The sequence below is a fragment of the Monopterus albus genome, unplaced genomic scaffold (assembly GCF_001952655.1).
Source record: "Monopterus albus unplaced genomic scaffold, M_albus_1.0 scaffold211.1, whole genome shotgun sequence".
Taxonomy (NCBI): Eukaryota; Metazoa; Chordata; class Actinopteri; order Synbranchiformes; family Synbranchidae; genus Monopterus; species Monopterus albus.
The window spans coordinates 405127-427024 of NW_018128091.1; the positions used below are offsets into that span (position 1 = coordinate 405127).

The 21898-nt window shown below is 42.2% G+C and overlaps 3 protein-coding genes across 12 annotated transcripts in view; 2 read left to right on the forward strand and 1 right to left on the reverse strand.

Moving 5' to 3' along the window:
• The window catches only part of rnf17 (ring finger protein 17), a 36352-nt gene extending 28277 nt beyond the window's left edge, over nt 1-8075 (forward strand). For all 4 annotated transcript variants that reach the window (XM_020618915.1, XM_020618916.1, XM_020618917.1 and 1 more), the window contains 11 exons: nt 1043-1154; nt 1816-1979; nt 2592-2711; nt 3367-3447; nt 3684-3806; nt 3892-3948; nt 4783-4893; nt 5365-5488; nt 5880-6015; nt 6422-6608; nt 7456-8075. In XM_020618915.1, coding sequence (XP_020474571.1) covers nt 1043-1154; nt 1816-1979; nt 2592-2711; nt 3367-3447; nt 3684-3806; nt 3892-3948; nt 4783-4893; nt 5365-5488; nt 5880-6015; nt 6422-6608; nt 7456-7551 — 1311 coding nt within the window. In that variant the 3' untranslated portion in view covers nt 7552-8075. The remainder of the gene's footprint in view (nt 1-1042; nt 1155-1815; nt 1980-2591; nt 2712-3366; nt 3448-3683; nt 3807-3891; nt 3949-4782; nt 4894-5364; nt 5489-5879; nt 6016-6421; nt 6609-7455) is intronic.
• On the reverse strand, nt 7854-20803 carry cpap (centrosome assembly and centriole elongation protein). Of its 7 annotated transcripts, none has more exons than XM_020618921.1 (19): nt 20725-20803; nt 19327-19736; nt 18333-18459; nt 18191-18253; nt 17957-18101; nt 17653-17758; nt 16588-17370; nt 15621-16440; nt 15197-15329; nt 14717-14882; nt 13931-14062; nt 13412-13546; nt 12895-12976; nt 12057-12193; nt 11697-11786; nt 10122-10262; nt 9895-9979; nt 9671-9791; nt 7854-9131 (listed from the first exon to the last, which is right to left on the reverse strand). In XM_020618921.1, exons 2-19 carry the CDS (start codon nt 19705-19707, stop codon nt 8918-8920), a joined length of 3861 nt encoding a protein of 1286 aa, XP_020474577.1. In that variant the 5' UTR covers nt 19708-19736; nt 20725-20803; the 3' UTR covers nt 7854-8917. The 7 variants fall into 7 exon arrangements, with proteins under 7 accessions (XP_020474577.1, XP_020474581.1, XP_020474575.1 ...); XM_020618925.1 differs by lacking the exon at nt 20725-20803 and adding an exon at nt 20338-20551 and having other exon boundaries at nt 18191-18250; XM_020618919.1 differs by lacking the exon at nt 20725-20803 and adding an exon at nt 20338-20551.
• A 17-nt stretch (nt 20804-20820) lies between these two features.
• Nucleotides 20821-21898, forward strand: part of ttf2 (transcription termination factor, RNA polymerase II) — a 20413-nt gene continuing 19335 nt past the window's right edge. Inside the window, 3 exon segments of the mRNA XM_020618934.1 lie at nt 20821-20919; nt 21282-21387; nt 21722-21808. Coding sequence (XP_020474590.1) covers nt 20892-20919; nt 21282-21387; nt 21722-21808 — 221 coding nt within the window. The 5' untranslated portion in view covers nt 20821-20891.

Genomic DNA, 21898 nt, shown 5'->3' on the forward strand with positions numbered 1-21898 from the left:
AGTGCCTGGTTTTCTCCACACCTACCACTTAGAATTAAGGCCAAAAAGTTCTATCTTGGTCTCATCAGACCAGAGAATCTTATTTCTCACCATCTTGGAGTCCTTCAGGTGTTTTTTAGCAAACTCCATGCAGGTATAACTGACGATCTGGGCAGGTGTCTTGCACTGAGGAGAGGCTTCCGTCGGGGCACTCTGCCCTAAAGCCCCGACTGGTGGAGGGCTGCAGTGATGGTTGACTTTTTACAACTTTCTCCCATCTCCCGACTGCATCTCTGGAGCTCAGCCACAGTCATCTTTGGGTTCTTCTGTACCTCTCTCACCAAGGCTCTTCTCCCCTGATAGCTCAGTTTGGCCGGACGGCCAGCTCTAGGAAGGGTTCTGGTCGTCCCAAACGTTTTCCATTTAAGGATTATGGAGGCCACTGTGCTCTTAGGCACCTTAAGTGCAGCAGAAATTTTTTTGTAACCTTTGCCAGATCTGTGCCTTGCCACAATTCTGTCTCTGAGCTCTTCAGGCAGTTCCTTTGACTTCATGATTCTCATTTGCTCTGACATGCACTGTGAGCTGTAGGGTCTTATATAGACAGGTGTGTGGCTTTTCCTAATCACGTCCAATCAGTATAATCAGACACAGCTGGACTCAAATGAAGGTGTAGAACCATCTCAGGGATGATCAGAAGAAATGGACAGCACCTAAGTTAAATATGAGTGTCACAGCAAAGGGTCTGAATACTTATGGCCATGTGATATTTCAGTTTTTCTTTTTTAATAAATCTGCAAAAATGTCAAAAATTCTGTGTTTTTCTGTCAATATGGGTTGCTGGGTGTACATTAATGAGGAAAAAAATGAACTTAAATGATTTTAGCATATGGCTGCAATATAACAGAGTGAAAAATTTAAGGGGGTCTGAATACTTTCCGTACCCACTGTAACAAAGTAAAATATGGAGAAGTGTATGTGATTAAATATGTTTACTGCCTAAGCTGTTGTCCAAAGATGTGTGTGTGTGTGTGTGTGTGTGTGCGTCTGTGTGTGTCTACAGGTAGCGACTCAGTTGTACCACCCCCCAGAGCTACCGTGTCTTGGTCACATCCGGATAAATGTCTCTGCCATCGGAGAAGATGGTCTTATTTACGTTAGAACACAGAATGCAGGTGCACGTTAGAGCACACTCTCACACAGCTAATGCTATGAATATCATATTTTAAATGCTGGGTACTTTTATTATAGAAACAAATTCGCCTCAAAAGCCTTTATAAAACTTGCACATTATGTAGTAGCTGTGAAAATATGTGAAGCAGGAAAAAGTATGTGTAAAGCAGGTTGATGTTTCTTAGAAGCTTGTGACAGAAGCTGACATTTTCCTGAAATGATCAGATATTCATAGAGCTTGACAGTGTTCACTGTTTGAATTGGGCTGCAAATGTATTAAACAGAAATTAAAAATGGCAAGCTAGTTCTTCGGGTGCTGCGGTTTCTTCCCACAGTCCAAAGACATGCACGTTAGGTTGATTGGTGACTCTAAATTTTGACTTCATCCTGAAAGGCATCTAGCATAAAACATGCCAAGTTTTAGCATGCGAATTGTCAGTTGGGTGGCAACTGAGGATTTGTGGTGACGACCCCTAATGGGAGAGCTGAAAGTAAGAGAAGAAAAATGGCTAGCTAGTGACAAATCTCAACTGAAATCTTTGCACTTGACTGAAAGGGGCCAAACAGACTTGTATCTGCTCTAAAATCAGTGCAAAGAATAATGTTTTTTATTTATTTATTTTTTTAATCATGTTTACCTTTGACTTTTCTTGTCTGTGTCAGTGAGTCAGCTGGAGCAGCTTAGGGTGAGGATTCAGCAGAACTTGAAGACGCTGCCCAGGCCGAAGCCCTACACCTGGAAGTCGGTCCTCGGCTGTGCTGTCATCGGACCTGACATGTTGTGGTACCGAGGACAGGTGCTGGAGGTGCTGGGAGGACACGTCAAGGTTTGGAAAACACAGCACTCATCACCAGGAGCAACTGGGGGTTCAGTGTCTTGCTCAAAGACACTTTGACATGTTGACTGGACAAGCTGGGAATCGCACTGCTAATCCTCCTCCTCCTTCACTGCTTGTGTTTTTGAGTCCTTTGTGGCAGCCTTCAGAAGCTACAGGCTAAACTGGGAACCTTTAGGACATATGAACTCTAAAAGACTCAATATAAACAGACTTGAAAGACCCACTAGTCTAGTAACGTTACGGCTTCAAACAATTCATAATGCAACATTCTGTAAAAGTCCGTAGTTGCACCAATACTCTAGCCATTCAGAAAGAATATCTGATGTTGTGAACGCAATTGTCTGGTCCTGAAATATAAGACGACATCCACATTTTCAATAACATTGTGCAGAAAACCATAGGTGCTGCACAAAAACAAATGGGTGTCTGTCATATAATGCTAGGGAAAACCTTGGTCAGATATTTCATGTATTAGCAAGTGTGTAAAACCTGGATATTCTGTATATCTGACACTTAGGTGGGGGGGGGGGGGGGGGGTGGTATCTAACAGCATGTTCTAAACTGCATAGTCATGTTTTGGTAATGTATGTGTGTTACCAGGTACAGTATGTGGACTATGGCCTGGTGGAGAACATCCCTGTGGTCCATGTGTATCCCAGGCTGCTGTGTGACGATATTCCTCAACTCTGTATGCCCTGCCAGCTGCATAGCATCAACCCTGTAAGAGTTTGTGTGTGTGTGTGTGTGTGTGTGTCTGTGTGTGTTCTGTATCCATTATTTTAAAAAAAATGAACAAAAAAGTCAAAGAAATCTCAGTTCAAGGGTTTGTACAGCATAGCTAATGCATCATTAGCAACGTACATCAGTCTGACATTACTCTGTGCTCAGCTCAGATGTGCGCTGCCATTAAATGATCAGTGCTGGACAACCTGCAAGCTAGTCAATAAAGGAAAATGTAAGAAAAGGATAACTTTGTGATATAGTGATACTTTCGAAAGAAAATATCAGGAAGCAAATAAGCACTAGAAAAGGCTATTACACTCTACAGAAAGGTGCGTATCAGTTTGAGCCGCTGTATACTGAGGAGGAAATGAAGCTGAGGTGAGTATAGAAGGCAAAGAGAAGGACAAGAAGACAACACTGCCTCTACATCGACTGAAGCAGTGGTGGGCTCTGTCAACAGATAACAGCTGCCGTGTAGTAGTAATTTGGCTTAGATATGCACACCTGCTGGTATGGTCTGACGTAAAGCCAAACCACAGAAGGAATCTGTTGGTGTAAACATTTCATTTAATGAGGCAGCTGATTTTTCGTGGATCATAGTAAATCCTTATAGCATGTTCTTTTTTTCCTCACAGTCGATTTGTCTCCGCAGGTTGGCGGTAAGTGGCAGCCTGATGCAGTGGTCTTCCTGAGGGAGATGTTGCTGGACCGCTGTGTGGACATGCAAGTTACGGTAAAATTACATGTTCTATCATCACCTGGATGAAAGCACTGTATAAATATAAACAGGAATTGACTACATGTAAAGCTGGAGATATTGGCTATAGCTACATCAGACTGAAAGATGAGTAGATGAATCTAGAAAATTGACAGAATAATTGAAAATGAAAGTTGTCATTAGTTGCAGCATTGGTGGCTTTAGTCGTTAAATACTTGACCCCTTTGTGCCCCCTTGTGTATGTGTGGTAGGAGTTGCCGAGCAACCGGAGGGGACCGCTCACGGTCGAGCTCTTCCTGGATGGAATGAGCGTCAGCAGAATTCTGTGCCACCACAGACACGCCACCATGGACCGAACCTTCTCAACACTGAAGGTCTGTGTGCATTTGTGTTGGTTGTTGTCCGTTTCCGCAGATGGAGCAGTGTTGTCATAATTTACTAAGGATTGTTTCTCTGCAGGAAAACCCGGTGATTCCTTCTCCACCCCTCCTGGATGTCTGGGACATTGACACTGAGGTATTTTATTCAGAATGAAGATTGGGAAAGTGATTTAAAAACAGCCACAACTCACTTTAACTTAAACCACATTTATAGCTCTAAGTAAGTCCCTGTAATATGAAAGCGGATACTAGTAGAGCTGAAGTTACTGAGAACAGCCAACTGAGCAGCATCTTGCAACTGGTTTCTTGTTGTTTTGGTTTTTTGACTGTAAACGAGTCTTGCCAACCTCCCCATGCACATTAAAACATTATGTAGCAGTCTCCCACGAACAGGTTCAGAATGTCTGAATATTTGTTACCTGCCTAGTGAGAAATGGCAGAGAACTGAAGTAAACAAGTAGGCAAGGGTCTCTGTCTTCTGCCCAACCAACTGTGGTGCAGTTTTTGTTCTGGTATGAAAGCAAACAGTCATTGTTTTTTGTTTATAGCAGATAATTTTAACACAACTCAAAACACTAAACTAATAAAATAATCTGGTCCTTGTGACCTCTTCACAAAGCATATGTATTGCTCTGTATATATTGAGTCATTTAGTAATCATGGTAATATGTCAGCACAAGTGTTGGGATTTTTCCATTAAAAAGTGTGTGACATATTGATCTATCAGTAATACTCCCTGGAATAGTACTGCTGTGCTCCGTGACACCCTGTCAGTGACTGGAGCTTGGTTTCTGCACATGTGAACACAAACTGAACCTAGACTAAAATCTTACAATTTTGTGTGTGTGTGTGTATGTATATATATATTATATATATAATATCCCCACTTGCCCCACTTCGGGGCAGTCAACTTCAGCCAAAGCTTGCCTCCTGAAATGTCTAAGGCTCTAGACTGATGCTGTGTTTTCAGGGTCTGAAGGACACTGCGGAGCCGATCCTGGGCCCCTTTGTCAGCACAAACCTGCCGCAGGGCAGAGTGGAGTTTCCTGTCAGGGTAAAGCACCTGTTGACCCCCAACGAGGTGACTATCAACCACAGAGAGAACATTAAAGACGATTCTTATGTACATGCAGTAGTACCAATGAACCCACTAGGTAGGTACTAATGACAGGATACTGTTCACGTTGTCGGAGGTGAACTTAGTGAGAAGAAAGCAGATGGTTTAGTAAAGGATAGATTTTGTAAAAAATATTCAAGCATGAATGATAAGGTCCAAATGGCTATGGCTTCCTGTGCTAAACTGTTACTGGTTCCTTTGGGCTCAGTTTGGATGTAGAACAGGGTAGTGAGGTATCATTTCACTAGGTTGTGTCAAACTCAGTTCACTGGATCATCTGAGAACAAGTGGCACAGTGTTCTACACCTCTCTGCCCTGCAACCAGTCAGCTGTTTTCTGTAGTCTGTCGTTCACTCTTAATAAATGAAGCTGAACTGGTTTTGAGACTTTATAACAAATGCTGTTGTCACAAAGAGATCAATCTTTGTCTTGCAGTTGTTCCTGTGGTCTCTGGAGGAAACGGCAGATGTGAAAGTGAATGGAGAGACTCTGGCCGAAGCTCTGGCCAGAATCAATGCAAATATCCACAGTCTGCCAAAACTCACCAACTTCCCCCCTGGTAACCTTTCATTATGCTCACTGCTCTTGTGGTTCCAGGAACAGATGGGACTCTTCAGAAAGATTTAACACTTAGTTTCCATCATATTAGCATTAGCTGGTCATTTGACAGGTCAAATCGTCTGGCAACCTTGAAAAAGTACAGCAAATGTTCAGACGTCCAAACAACAGGTAACCGGTACATGATGAGGATTCGTTTGCAATCACAGACTCCTATAGTCATGTAATGGCATAAAGTTTGTATTGTGAAGAGAAATCCTGAGGAAGTCCATAAGTACATATTAACATATTCCAACCTGAGTAGCTGCTACTTGCAGACAGCTGACACAAACTCTGCATCACAGATGCTCCTGTGCACAGTTCAGACCCAACTTTCTGCTTGTGGTTTCCAGGCTGTCCATGTCTGGCAGAGTACAGTGATGGGACGTACTACCGGGCCAAGCTGATCAAGATTACCAGTGTGGAGCCTGTCAGGATCCTGGTCCAGCATGTTGACTTTGGCTCTGACGACACTTTACCGCCCAGCAAGTATGAACCTTACACACCGCTATTCAAATAATAGACGGAGCTGAACTACTTTCATTTACACTTAAGAACAACTGGGGCTGCTTTCCACCCTACTGTATATGTAGCGGGGGGATGCCCCTCCTCTGGACACCAGCCACAACTAGCTGGCGTAATGGAATCGTATCCCAAAGTGACACAGAGAGCAAAGCAACAAGTTTTAAACAAAGAATACAAACTAGAGGTGGTGTGTAGATAACAAGAATTAAACTTATATATGTGAAGGATGTGGCTGTTACACAGATTTTTGAATAACTTCTTGTGAAGGGAATTATGTTGATGTTTATATGGAGAAGTGAAAGGTAGATGCTCTCAGTAATTGTTTTTGGTGTTGCTACAGATATACTCTGTGTATCTCACTCCCTGTCAGGTTGCGTCAGATCCCTGCTGAGCTGATGCAGTTTCCAACGAAGGCGCTCAAGGTCAGAGTTGCTGGCTTTAAGGCTCCGAGTGACCAGAGGGATGAAGATGTGTTGCCCTACAGCCCCGCGTGGAGCCTCAACGCTGTAATAGATATGATTGACCTATTACACGGCAACATCACAGCCTCTGTTGTGGTAAGAAACACACAGTGTGACAGATTTTCATGTGGATGGGACCTAGTGAGTCATGGCATCTTCGGTGATATTTACAGTTCAGTTATTACTGTTTATCAGAGGTGTACACATAAGCCTGTTTACGGCTTATCCATAAATGCTCCACACACCAATCTTGGCAGAACTAGTTTCAGGTCCTGTGTTGCTAGAGGTGATTGAAGAAAGTATCCATGTCAGAGCCTGAAGCCTTGTTGAAAGCATGAGGAGCTGGCAGACTCTGAACAAAGCAGAAAGCTCGCACGGAGATCTCGCACATGTACAGTTGACTTCCTTACGTCAGACACTGTAAAAAGTTATGGTTGTTTGGAGCTTTGGGGGCAACATTTTTAACATATATTCAGGTCTGGTGTTTTGTAAGAAACGTCACCCAGTGCAGTGACGTGTTTCATGGATGTGTTTTTAGTTTTTAAACGATGGATGTTTATGGTACAGACCATAAACTAGCTTTCTCTGTGCTGTCTAGTTCTACATTGTTTCTATGTGGTGTACTACATGTTGTCATGCTTGTTTCATATGAATACAAACCTAACAAAACAGTTATGGCTATAAATAAATACAGAGCCAAAGAAGACTCGACATCAGAGCCTGCACTTTTAAATTTCCAGTGCTTCAACACACTTCTACCAGTCAAGAAGGTGCTGGATGCAAAAAGTAGTGACTTGAAAGATGTCAAAGCACCTGCATACTCGCACTTCTATTGCAAACAGTCTGTCTAATGTTTTGGTTTCAGGCTTTTGTCAGAGCATAAGAAATGATTTCTTTGCATCAGTGTCATAACTGCCTGTTTGTGTTCCTCTTGTCTGTTCAGGCACGAGAGCCCGAGCTCACAGTGCAACTGTACAACGAGGATGGAGAGTTGGTGCATCTGCCCCTGGTGCACCGTGGACTGGCTGAGCTCGAATAAAGCAGATTTGGAGACGGCCTCCTTGACAGGAAGAAAAAAAAAAAAATTTCCTGTACACAACTTCTTAGGTTTAGGTGTCTGTAAAATCTTGTGCTATTTTGCCAGTAGTGTTGACTATAAACCACTGGACAGTATTTTGAGTTGTGGAGCTTGAACAAAATTGGATTCATATAAAATAACTCTAATAAGTAAATGTAAATTGATAGTTGGTTATGATGAAACAAGCAGAACATCTACTGGCTCTTTTAGACGTAAAATACCAGTCTGACTTATTGGAGCTGCTCCTCTTTATGCATGTTTTACTCACTGATGTCCTGTTTTGACATAATCTTGATTTGATTTTGTTCACCGCTGTTCTTTTAGCGTACATGGTTAGCGGCTGTGCTGAAAAAGTTCAGAAAATTACTAGTCTTTACTTTCACCGTATTCCAGTTCAGCACTGACTTTATATTTTATTGTTCTGCCTATGTTCATGTGGCTCTTTATCTGTAGGGTACAGATTAAAGTCTTCCAGTGCTGTTTAACATCTCTGCAGTGTGTTCTTTGTAAATGAATACAATAAAGAGAAAGCTTTTCTCAATAAGATGGACAGAGGAGACAGACTTGCACCTGGACAACAATTAGCATTACTTCTGCATGAAAAAATAATTTATTTTTCAAAGATATACAGGCAAATATGAAAATGTTTAAAATTTTACATATTAATACTTGCAAATATGTCACAGTTCTTCAGGTTCCTGTACAGGCTTCATTTTTCCAAGGTTATTTCTGAATGTGCATACAGGCAAGATATTCTCAAACATTAAGGTGCCATGTTCATGGTTTTTTTATTTTTTTGCAAAGTTCCTGTTTACAAACTTGTGATATCCAAGATCTAACAAAAGGTGAGTGCATTTTCTTCAAAATAGTTGCAGAGCTTTTTTTCGTGTGACGCTGCTGCTGCTCATTTCACACCACTGCACCGATCAACAACTGGCAGCGGTAACGTGCAAAGAAATGTAGTTGTGTGACAAAGGCAATGCAGCATAGTGGGGTAGACGCATTCACTTGTAGTGTTGCCTCAGATTTGGGCAGTTAAAGGATGAAAATTAAGAGTGTGACATCTTGGCACCTTTTCACTCACTAGTTGGGAGTCAGATGAGTTAACTGGCTACAGCCAGCAGCTGCTTGGCTTAACATAATACAGCCTTCTCATCTCTTTCCCAAAGTGTCAAACGTTTCCTTTGAGACAAGCTGAAAATAGAAGAGCACTCAATCCCAGCTAGCTGACCTCTGACCTCCCTGTGAAGGAGGGGAGTAAGAAAGATATTTAAAAAAAAAAGTCTGGTTTGTTTGGGAATTGGTTACACAGACGTGCACAATAGTTTCATTTGTTGAGAGAGAGTGGTTCTAGGCTGTTATCCAGAGTGATGTTGCCATCTTTGTCTTTGATCCTGAGTTGTCCATTGGGGTAGCGGGTTTCCTGTCTGCCGTCATTATACACCGTCTTCACAGTGCCATCTGGATACTCCCTCCTCTTGTAGTCGGCCGTGTGGATCTCTTTCTGTCCTGTGTTGAAATGGATCTCCTTGGTGCCGTCCCTTAGGGAAAGGAAGTACATTTACACCCAGTTAGTGGTCACTTAAAGGTGGAAGTAGAGACTTAAAGGGAAACCAACTCTCATCACTGAATCACAAATTAGAGCGCGAGTGTTAAAAGTGTGATGGTCATCTTCCACAGCATTTGTCATGTCAGCATAAATGGACTACAGAGCCTGGACATTATCATTGCCTGTAAACTCTGGGGCTCCATCCTGATTTTTGATGACTATAAGCACAACCTTTGCAGTTGAGGGTAAAAAAAAAAAAAAAATTGTTCTATTTAGTTAAAATCTGAAAAAAAAAAAAGCAACTACAGCTGCAGTAGAGCAGACAATATTGTACTTCAGTGCCATAGTTGTGTGTGTGTGTGTGTGCCAAAACTGGACAACAGTGAGCACCTTTAAGCAAAATGTGTAATGTTTCCTCAATGCCTGATGTGCAGTTTTCACCAGAGACTTTTGGTAGAATTAGAACATACAACAACAACAACAACAACAACAGAAGGCAGGTCGATTAGTAGGGTGGTGTGTTTTACTTACGGGTTGACCTGTATGATGGTCCCATCTGTCAACACGCTCTCCTCCCTGCCATCGGGGAACAAGCTCTTCACCGTCTGGTCCGGGAACGTGATTTCCTTGCGGCCGTCTGGGAAATGTTTTTCTGGAGCAGAAATGGAAAAAACTTGTATCTGCAGACAAACTTGGGCGGCTTTTGCCTGGTGGTAATTTCACTGCTTTGATACTGAATAAACATCTGCTTTCACCAGTCTGGTTGTTGGGAAAGTGCAGAACCTCCATCCCGTCTGGGTAGGTGATGTGTATCGTCTGGGCATCAGCATAGTAGTAGATCTGAGCACAAGGGGCAGAGAGAAAGCGATGAATTCAGATGGCACAGGTTCAAATCACTGTTTGTCTGGAAGGATTGCATGACTCGTTTTTACTGACATCCGTCTCTTTCCTGCTTGGCTTCTAATTAAATGTGAGGTCTCACCACTCTCTGGTCGGCTGTGATCTGTTTGGTGTCTCCGTTGAAGAAAGTGACCTTGACCATCAGTCCATCTGCTGAAACCTCCTTCGTGGTCCCGTTGGGGAAGATGGTGAGGCGTTCGCCACTGGCCAGAACTTTCTCTATCTGGAAGGATCAGAGCCAAAACTCCATAAGAAACATCCATTTCAGGTCATGAACAAACTAACTGCAAAACAGATTCTTTCTTTGCAACTACAATTAGTATTTCATCAAAGCCTGCAACAGAAGCAGCTCTTCTCAGATCAACTTGAAAACAAAGACTTGGCTCCAAACAGGAGTTAACTTACACTGGTCTGAGGGCTTTTATCAAGGAGTACAGTTCTCAAGATTTTATTGTCTGGTGATTTACAAAATGACACATCAAGCCCAATTTTGAGGATCCTCCACATCTGATCAACATGTATTGGCGCAAGTGGTGTTTGGGTGTGTTGAGAACGAGGAAAAATGGTTCAAGTGCCCATGCAAGTAGCAAAAGGGTTGTACTTACTCTCATTTAAGCAGAGATGTGGTTTGGCTGTAACATGAAATTATCCAATCAGTGTGTAACCTCACATCCACTATAAGAGACGTGCAAGTTTGAACATTTGGCGGACAGCTAGCATACTGGTGGACTTGCAGGTCAGAAGTCGGTAAGATTTTCCACTGAGGAAATGGATCTGCTTGTGTGTGAGGTGAAGGCGTACGATCACCAATCAAAGTGGTATATGTGCGTGTGTGTACATGTACACACACAGATCAGGTACAACATTATGAACACAACATTCTGACTTTAAACTCAGAAATATGGGTACTTGTAAGGATCCAAGTTCAGTGAGTGAGAGAGTGCCTTTGAGTCATGCTGGAGAGGAGCTACGTGCTGCCCAAAAAGGGGTTTGAGGAAGCTATTTCATTAATGGAAGAGGAAAAGGTGAGTGAAAGAGATGTATATGTTAGTTTTTCACTGAACTATAGACACATCTGTGCTCTTCCTGACAGTAGAACTGTGGAAGCAAATGGATTCACAGAGGATGCTCAGTGAGCTGCAGAGTGACAGGAGTGTCAACCAACTACCACACTGACTCCTATGTAGACAGTATTAGGCAGGTGGTCATAATGTTATGGCTGATCAGTGTATATACTGTACATGTGCACAGCACCCAATGAGCACTGTCATCATTTTATTTAAGTTCTGCATGTCCTGAGCAGTGCATCCCATGGTATAACAAGCACAGTACATGAGCACTGCACACCTAGGCAGGCGCGCATCACAACGCAGTCAAAGCAGCCATTAACTGACTAATGATTAATGACTGTTGACCACAGTCACTTTGTACGCCCTCATACTACTAACCTGCCCAGAATTTACCTGGACACACCCTTTTTCATCCAGTCACACCTGCTGGTGCAAAGTTGACAGACTGCTGCTTGGTAAAAAGGCAGCGTGATGCGCACGTCATGAAAACAGTAATTGCACAGGTAGGAAATTAGGAAACATAGACGTGCTACCCGCGCTGCACCATGCGTTGTTGCAAGATAGGGCCCATCATTTCATGTTCTCACCTTCCCATCGGGGTGTGTGATGACCTCCTGAGCTGACTCTGGCTTTTCGGCCTCACTGCGCTCTGCTCCTGTTGGCAGAGGTTCTCTATTCTACAATGAGAACAATGCAAAAACAAAAATTTCTTAAACATGGGCATAGTAACTAAGCCCTGTGATAGACAAACACAATGTATATTTATTGGTTTTTTGACCATGTGTAATTGTGCTGTCCCTGTTATGTAAACAAATGAATAAACCATTAACAGATTTCACAATTATTTTAAATAGGATGGACAGCGACTAATCAGTTTTCCACTGTTGGTATCTGTCAGTAAATGTGCTGCAGCATTCCACAGCTCCAGCACTGATGACATTTCTCACCGGGCAGCAGGTGTTTGATTGGATCTGGCTCTTGCTGGCAGGTGCTGACCTCTCCTCTGTGGTCCTGCTACTCAGTGGAGAGGGGGATGAGGAGGAGGAGCTTGACCCTGCTGGCTTCCTCAGACTGCTCTTCATTCCTGTTGGTATTTGACACAAGACAGAAATCTGGAAACAAATCTCGGCCATTCTCAAAAATAAAATGTTGGTTCACTCATAAAGCCTTTTATACTGCGAGTTTATTAAAATGACTGTGGAAACTAAACTGCAGTTAGAAGGTTACAACCAATGATTTTTGCAGGCTCTGGGTTTTTCTGAGACTTGCTTTTCATGTTTTGTGCTCGAGTATAAATGGTGACTCTGCAATATCAGAAACACGGAAATCAAGGAAAACCTTTCTCTAAGTCAGCTTTACTGTCCACAAACATGAAAGTAAGTGTCTCTATGGCTCTGGCCTGTCAGGCAAATTTCAACCTGCAGTAACTGATTGTTTTTGGCCACTTGTTGTCAGTGGAAACATGCTGTGAATACAACACTAACATCACAGTTTAAACTGATATTTTGAATATCTCACAGATCCAGAAACATTATTCATTTGGAGATGAATTTAATTTCAGTCACTCTCCTTTAACTTGTTTTAGTTGAAAGCTGATGTAAACCTTCATAGAGCTGAGCAAAGCTGCAGACTGGGGTGATACATTTCTATTGGTTCATCACTATATAAAAGTAGTCATTCAGTACTTAAGTCTGGAAAAAATAAACTACAGAGCCAGAACTGATGTGTAGGAAATCTTAATTTGCGGTGGTAAAAATCTCCCCCTGAATGGAAGCTCTTCACTACCTGTAGCAGGCTGACTACTTGTGGCCATAGCAGTGCTGCTCTGAGGAGGGCTGCTGCTGCTACCTCTGCACTCTGGAGGACTCTGGAAACAAAAACAGAACTAGTGATTTCAATGTTATTCCAAGATGTGAAAAACATCTCAAGAGGTTTTCAGAGGTCCTCGTGTCTGGAAATAGAAATGGAATTTGATCAATGAAAGATCTGGGGATTATCGAAGCACAGTGCATGAAAATTGTTAATTTGGCTTATTTACATGGCTGTTAAATGTCACTTTATATCTGAAGAACACAAAATTCAGTGTGTTATGGACCCATAATTTTTCCAACACTGTCCCAGTCAAACATTTAAAATGTTTAATTTGATTTTATTACAATCAAAAAATTAAGGTCTGAGCAAAGTGTCAGGTTGTTTTCATAATCATACAATTGAACAATCCTAGACACTCACAGATGTTTATTAGACCAACATTCCAGAGAATGAATACAATCAATAGAACGATAGTGTAAATAATGCTTACAGCAAATCTCACTCCTTTGGTCACAGCTGACACGTTATCAAACAGTCTGGGACTGTCTGTCATTTCTTTGTCATTCTCTGCACTGAAAGGGTTTTTCTTCCAGACACTGAGGCGCAGCTTTTCCAACATATGGATCTGAAGATAACAGAAAAAGTCAGAACATGAGACAAAACTTAAAAACATAGCATGGCTGCAGCTACAACTAAATCATGATTGTCTGTTACTTATCGCACAAAGGAAGTCTCACTAGCTGCTTCCACTACTTGTATCTTTAGCTGGGTTTGGTTAAACAGGAAGAGGTGGCGTAAGGTGACATGGTGACATTTCAACTTGCTGGGCACTTAACAGTGTGGTTACACTACAAGCTTTGCTGAGATATGATCCCAGTGCAAACCTGAGACCTCACTGATCCAATCACATTCTGATCCCAATGCGTTCTGCAAGCATTTACAGTACACCTAACTTGAGTTCTCCTTATCCAGATTGCATTTTAATGCCCAGGGTAAAGGGTGTAAAGACCTCGTTCCGGAGAGAGCTGTTCTCCTGGCTGAGGGAGTCAATCTGCTGCCGCAGTCTGCCACGTGTGGAGGCCCAGCGACTCTCTTTCCTCCTCAGCTCCTCCTGCAGAGAACTCAGCTGCTGCTTCAATGCCTGGCACAGACCACAAGGGCAGATTAAAGGGGGAGTTCCAGATGCTAAACAGGTCAGTTACATTTTATGTGACCTTTTTTGTCTTTGGTTTGGATTTTGAAATATGTCATTATACAGGTCAAACAATCAGTTTTGAATAATGGGGCAAAGTTCAGTTGTAGATGTGCAACACCCTTTTTTAGATTTACAACCAGTACAAGTCTCTTTTAAACCAGTGATGTGACTCACGTGAAAAATGTGTTCATGAGTTCAATCTGTCATTAATGACACTAATTATATTATGTGAACTGTTGCAACTAAACACTGTAAACGTTCTGGTTCATGCCTTAATGTGAACATCATTTTGGTGTGACAAAGTCAACTTATTATTGAATAGGTCCACAGTGCTTATGTGAACATGTAATAAATAAATGAAATAAAAATCACCCACAGCAACATTTTTGGCCACTTGGGGACAGCAGAAGGGTGACATGAACTTTTAAAAAATCATCCCACTTTTAGTTGATATGGCAGCAGACATGTAGCAAAATTAGTGTTCATTTGTCTTCATGTTCTAAGGAATGTGCCTGTAAAATAAATAAAAGTCAACTATCCTGAGACGGGAAATGGTTAACAAGAGAACTGGTGATGCAGTGTGAGTTTTATCTGTCTCACCTGGATCTCCTCTCGTTCCTTCTTGTCGGGCATGGCTCTGGCAGCTGATGCATGCTTCTCAAACAGTTTACGCTCCTTCTGAAGCTTCCTGTTCTCCTCTTTCTTGTACTCCTCAAACTTGGCCATTTCCTCTGCTTTCACCTGCTCAAACTCCAAACGCTCTTTGCTATAAAGTCAGCAAAGTAGATGTATTGTAAATCACTCGGGCAAAGAGAGACAAACTGATAGCTCATCAATATGTTCATCCAACAAAGGACATGGTAAAATAAAATAAAGAGTTTGATGTGCATTTAAAGAGACTGCACTTTAAAAAAGACCTTTGATTTCTGTTATATGATTGTGTGATCTGTAGCTGCTGGAATGATTAATTCACTAACTAAAAAAATATTAAAACTGCATAGAACAGGAAAACAGTCTGGCTATGAGTAGGAACCTCTGTTTCAAAAGATCATTTAAAGAGCTTTTAAACTAAATTCAAACCTGAGATCTTCCTGTTTTTTCTCATTCTCCTGCCTGAGTCTGGCGAGAGTAGCGTTCTCCTTCTTAAATCTCTCAATCTCAATCTCCAGCTCAGCCAGTCTCTCCCTCAGCTGTCTAGACTGGACCTGCTGGCCTGGGGATGAGGATACACATACACAAACATTAATGCACAGTGGGGATATTGTGATGGTCATTTTTCAATATTTCCTGAGATTATACAGACCAAACAACAAATACATCACTGTAAGTGAAAAATACAAATAAAACATACTGATAATTAAAGTAAGGATAAGTTGAAGCTGCTAATGTCATGCCTCCATGATAATCATATTCAAGTGAGAACAGACATGAAGACCTTCTAGCACTGTGAGAATAAACATACTGATGCAGGTTATGCTTAAAAATCTACAAGTGTTGGTCTCACCTGTGTCCCCCTCTGACCTTTTGGACTCAGGTGCAACAGACGCAAGAGGAGAGGGGAGAGGTGCACTCTGGGCCCCCAGCTTCAGCGAGGGGAACAACTTCGTCATGAGCTGGGAGGCAGGAGGAGGATCTAGCTTCAGTTTGGCTGAACTAGTGACTGTATCCTTATCCAGCTCCACAAATTTGCTCACTGGCACCTTCCCCAACAAAGTCTGCTCTGGATGTGAGATTCCACTTGCCTTGGAAACTGGACTGAATCCTCTACTGGGTGGTCCAACTGGAGGGTCCTCCAGGTCATTCCACGTGTCGTCATCATCAAACACAACTCTGCCCTGAGGCCCATCTTTCTCCTCTATCAGAGTGGACTCATCACCATTGCTGAGGACACCATCACTGTCATCATCACCTTGGGTCACATCTGAAGCTGAACCCCTACAAACATCATCGTCCTGATAGGACCGTTTATCATATGGTGGGTTAGACTGTGCAGGAAAGCAAATGGTACTGGGAAATGAAGGTGGTTTGACTGCCACTTCCTGGTCTTCAAATTCAGAGCCACCACAGGATGAGACATCACTGTCTTGTTTCTCTTTGTCCTCAATGCTCACTTTGTTTTTGAGTGGGTCATATCCTACCTTCGCTACAAATGCTTCTAAAGTCACAGAACTGCTTTTACATAGCAAATCATCACCACTATCAACACTACTGGGCCTCTGAAGCACCTCTTTTGGAGGTGACTTGATGGGGGTGGAGGAGAGCCGTCCCTGGTGAAGCCCCCTGGCAGCCTGCAGCTGTCGCTGCTGCTGGTCCATCTGAAGAAACTGCAGAGAAAAAGTAACACAAAGTAAAAAATGCATCCAGTGAACCATCAAACTGCATTTGAAATGAACAAAGGTCACTTCAATAGTAATCTGAGAATACATCCCTGACTCAGAACACAGCAATCACTAGTGAGTTGAATAAACCACCTTCATGACAAAGGAAGAGTTGGATGAGAAAGACAGCTCCTCGGCTGCCTGCTCCAGCAGCTCAAACTCTCCCAGCTCCACGCTTTCCAAATGCCGTTCACACTCCCAATGCTGGAGCTTCTCCTGGAATGACAACTCAAAGGTATCCTGTGGCACTCCATCTCCTTCTGCTCCTCCTCCATCTGACCCTGTTTTTCCTTCTGCTGATTCCACTCTTGAACCACAATTTTTCTCTTTAGGGGCATCACTGTCAGCTCTCCCCGGCCCTCCTAACATGCCCACCTGTTTGGTTACAGGGTTTAGCTGCTTGTTGTGAAACCCAGGTTTCCTTATAGTCTGAGCAGGCAGACCCACTTTTCTGTTGTTTGGCTCCATTCCTTGCCTCTGTTGATGTTGTTTGGTTTGTCTGCCCTCTGGGTCAGTTTGAACAGACAGTGGTACTTCTGTGTTCTGCCTTTGACTACCCAAAATCTTAGTCCATGCTGCCTTACTTTCAACTCTGGTGTCCTGTGATGGCAAAATTGAACTTCTTAGACGATTTTCTTTGTTGAGTACTGCAGTTTTACGCTGGACAGGAAGCCGCTGGACTCCATTTATGCCACCTTTCTGGATAGATGCAGGTGCTGAGTTACTGCAGGAGATTACTCTGGCCTGGGGTTGTGGTTGGGAATCCACCTCCATTTTTGGTAAAGAGGCTTTGCGATTGTTGGTAAATCTAGAAAGCCCCTGACCTCGCTTCAGGAAGGCCCTCTTGGGAGGGGCTTTGACAGCTCCATCATGGCTCTGTTAAGATGAGGAGACAATGTGAATGTAATGTGAATTTGGATGTTGGTTGCATTAAAAACTTAGTATTGTAGCAACTCTAAAGCCTAAGATCCCAAACCTCCTTGAATACACTAATATAGACTGCTTCTGCTTGCAACCACATTACTATGCGACAATAATAAACTGTGGCTCATAGTTAAATCATTGGCAATCGTAAAAAACTTAATCTACTGTGTTTAAAGCATATTGTTTGCCGATTTACTTTTTTTCCGTAAGGAAACTCTTGTTAAATTGTCCGACCTGTTGTTGCTGAACAGATTTCAGCCTCTGCTCCTCTAGTTGCAGCTGCTCCTCCAAAAGCTCCTCAAATGTCTGCTTCTGACGCCCTATACCCGGTTTTATAGGCCTGGAGAGTGTCACACATACACATATACACACACACACACACACACACACACACACACACACCAAATGTATGCATATGTTTGTCAACTAATACATTCATGTATAACAGTAAACGTTGAGAGCCACACATTCATGTTTCAGATTCATGACTAGCCTGATGGATCTCATTTTAAAATTGAATGCAATACTGGAGTTTTACCTGTCATGAAAGCCTTCATCTTCTTTTCTGCCGCTGTCTTCAGTCATAGCCACACCATTACTTGGTATTAACGTACCATCGTGCTCATGAAAATGGCTAGCATCAATACTCTGTTCCTGATCATCTCTTTTAGAGTTCCACACACCTGTATGGAAACACAGTTAGAATATCACACTAATACAAAAACTGTACAAATTCTGCGGTCACCCTATGTCTAAAAAACATTTTCATCACCCTCTTTCTCATTTTCCACCTCCTTATGATCTTGATGTCTTGGTACTTGGTCCTGTTCCCCTGCTGGTTACAGCTGTTGTTATTATTTTATACCTTGTCACAAATGAGCACATTTGCAGTTCTGGTCATTTCTCTCTCTTACCTCCTGTGCAGTGCAGAGATCCAGTCATCATTCCCAGCAGCCTCTGCTGCTCCTCCTGGAGGCAAAGCAGCTCCTCCAGCTGATGGGCTTTTAGCTGCTCCTGCATGTGCTGCTGCCATTTTTTCATCTGCACAAACACACAATATTATATTTAAATTAACCACATAGTTAACATTCTTATCCAGAATCTTAGAGTTTTCAATATTCTTTAAACAGATACTTAGCTTTTGATTGCCACACTACTCGCAGTGTGGACTGAACCTTTCAGTTTACACTGAAACCAATTATAATTACACCTATTTTAGGATAATCACCTTTATTGGCCAAGTATGTTACACACAAGGAATTTGTTTCTGGTACAGAACCGATGGCAGCCATCTGCGGCGCCACCTCAACCGATGGCTCTAACCATCGGGGGCAAGGGGGGGGGTTCAGTGTCTTGCCCAAGGACACTTCGACACGTGGACTGCAGGCACCGAGATTCAAACCTTCAACCTTCTGGTTGAGAGATGACTGCTCTACCCACCGCCCCACTGTCACCTCCCCTTTCAACATGCAAATATGTTTGTGGCTGCCCACAACAATTGTACACTGCACATACTAACAAATCAACATATTAAATATGCTACCTGACTGCAGTTCCCAGTTCCATCACTCTTTGAGCCCTTGCTGACATAAATAGTATTAGGGGACAAGACTAATAATAGCAGGGAGAGGCAAAGAATGAGTGTAGAAGTGTGTGGGGTTGAGCTATCTTCAGCTATTATGGTCAGGTGTTTCAGATAACATTATTGGAAAAAATCTCACTAAAAAGTTAAATTTTCTTTGTAGTGTTACTTGTCCTATTGCTATCATTACCAGATTGTGCATTCTGAAATACAGTATCTAAAAACAAAACATATTACAGTGACAGGCAATCTATTTGTCCCAGCTCCGGCATAAACCAGACCAATTATAAGAGATATCAGACCCTAAAATGCAATAATGGCCTTACCTGTTCTAGCTTCATCCTAAGAGGCAGGTCCTGTGATTTGCTTGCCAACTCTTCTAAACTGTCCAACTGTCCATCTGAAATTCTAGTAGGGACAGAGTAGACACTGTTCGCTGGCCTGTCAGTCCCAGTCCTCTCTCCTTCAGTCCGTACAAATCCATCCTCATCGAAGCTGCTACTGTCTGCTGAGGCGGGCAGGGGAGCGAAGTCGGAGGCGAATGAGTCGTCTGGCAGAAGGGACGGCGGTCCCATTGCAGAGATGTGCCGCAAAGAGCCGACCGAGTCCGTAGAGGGGTTGAGGATCACCCCGGCTCTGGAGCTACTTGGCATCCAGAGGGCCAAGAATTCCGCCTGGGAATACTGAAGCTCGGCTGGAGAGGACATGATGACGGCGCTGTCTCAAGCAGGGCTCACTAATCCAGGATTTAAACGACAGATTACAGTGACAGGTTAAGGTTTAGTCACACCGTGGATAAACACCGTCCAACAAGGTCTGGCGTTCAGATGACGCACAGACCCTAGAAAACTATAACGTTATATGGTAAAAGGGATGCATAGAAATAGCACTGGGTGGTTATTATAATAACAGCTAGCTAAACGTGTCATTCACTGCAGCAGTGTCGGTTTAAAATGGGCATTTGGTTGGTTAGTAACAGCAAACTACAAAAACGGAACAGCTCAATCACTTACAGGATGACAACGTTTGTGACATAACTCCATCTCACAATTCAGTTCAGTTTGATGGCGTTCATAATACTTTATAACTAGCTAGTTAACTAATTAGCGTTACATTTAAAAGGCTCCAAGTGATAGCGTTACTTGCCTGTTGTTGATAGGCTACAGGTTATTTGTTTGAGACACACAAAGTTTTTTCACTGTGGTGACAAGGCACAGAAACATACAACATTAATAAAAGTGTCAAAACGCACGGGTGTTTTTACCTATAACACAACAGGAACGTGGTTTTACTTAAGTAAAAACGTTGTTTATACAGACAAAAGTGTTGAAACCTACCGCCATATGAAAACAAAGCCCGCGAGAGTATAAAACCAACGACAACCCTGTTGTTGTATTATGGGTAATGTAGTTACAGTATTTTTAAAACGTCGTTTTCGCTCGTCTTATTTAAACTAGGTTCTTAGTTTCTTATAAACTATTGTCATATTAATTTTTATATTAACACGTTTATAAATATTAAAAATTACATATCGAATAACATTATTGGGAAAACCACTGACTTTACATAAAAAATAGCGTTCGCTTTGAACGATATCCGTTTCCACGACGCTTTGTAAATATATTTCACCTTAAAGGTTATTGAGTGAATACATTTGATAAACCCTGGCGTACCTTTGACATTTCAATTTGCATATTTATATTTCTCTGTGCTATATTACCTACCATTTTATTCTATCTTCGTTTTTAGAGTAAACGTTAGTGAAATCGTTTTAACAAATTTTATACTGATATTTTCAAACCGGATATGCTTTCTGACGATTGCGATTGGTCGATATGAAAATACGGAATTTCACGTTTTAGTAACTGAAACTGAGCTGGTTATTAGGATAATGGAAAAGATTTTATGTGATGTTCACGGTAAGTCGCTTTACAGCAATTGTTTGTTATGTTGTAAATGGTTAGATGTTGTATTTAGTTTACTGAAGTCAAAGTTACATTATACTTACCCCCGATGGTTAAAGCCATCGGTGTGAGTTGTCTGCCTCGGTTCTGTACCGGAACAAATTCCTTGTGTGTGTAACATACTTGGACAAATAAAGGTGATTATTATTATTATTAAACTTATAATTCCCGAAACGCTGTTATGTGCAAGACGAGACCGTTTATTTTGATGGCTCCAGCTTAGGTTAACCAAACCTGTTTTTCTACGCATTTCCCTTGCTAACTTATAGTCTGTATAAACTGTAACTCGTGTTATTTGTTTCTATATCTTCATACAGGCAGTGTGTGTATGTTAAAGACGGGCGTGAAAGATGGACCAAATAAAGGGAAAAGCTTCTACGTCTGCGTGGACAAGCAAGGCTGTAATTTCAGCCAGCTGGCCAGGTAAATAAGTAAACTTCACATCACCGGGCACAGATACAGTATGTCCTCACTGGTCCCCTGTGTTTAACACTGTGGGACGAATTTAGAGAGGGTATCAGAGGGCAGGATCGATCCTACCACAGAATTGTTATACATTATAAATCCTCATTATTGTAAAAATATACAATATATTAGAAAAAAATATACACACATTTTCCAAAAAGCTACTGCCTCAGAGCAGAGATGCATGAGATCACTCTCACATATCTCAACATTATTGCTAGGAGAGAAAACCTTTTTTGTACAGATTAATGTTCCTGTTTTTGTTCTGCATTATCCCTGTCATTTTCTCCAGTGTCTCACAATCCCACTGCCTCAGTCATGAAGATTCGGTGGTGGAGCTCCAAGCTCTTACCTACGTTCAACAACTACAGAGCTACAGGTGAGTGTTCAGTTGTTTTGTAGTCCAAAACAGGAAGGGTTTGTAACTCATAACCTGCAGCAATACCGTTGATTAAGCCCAATTCCTGCT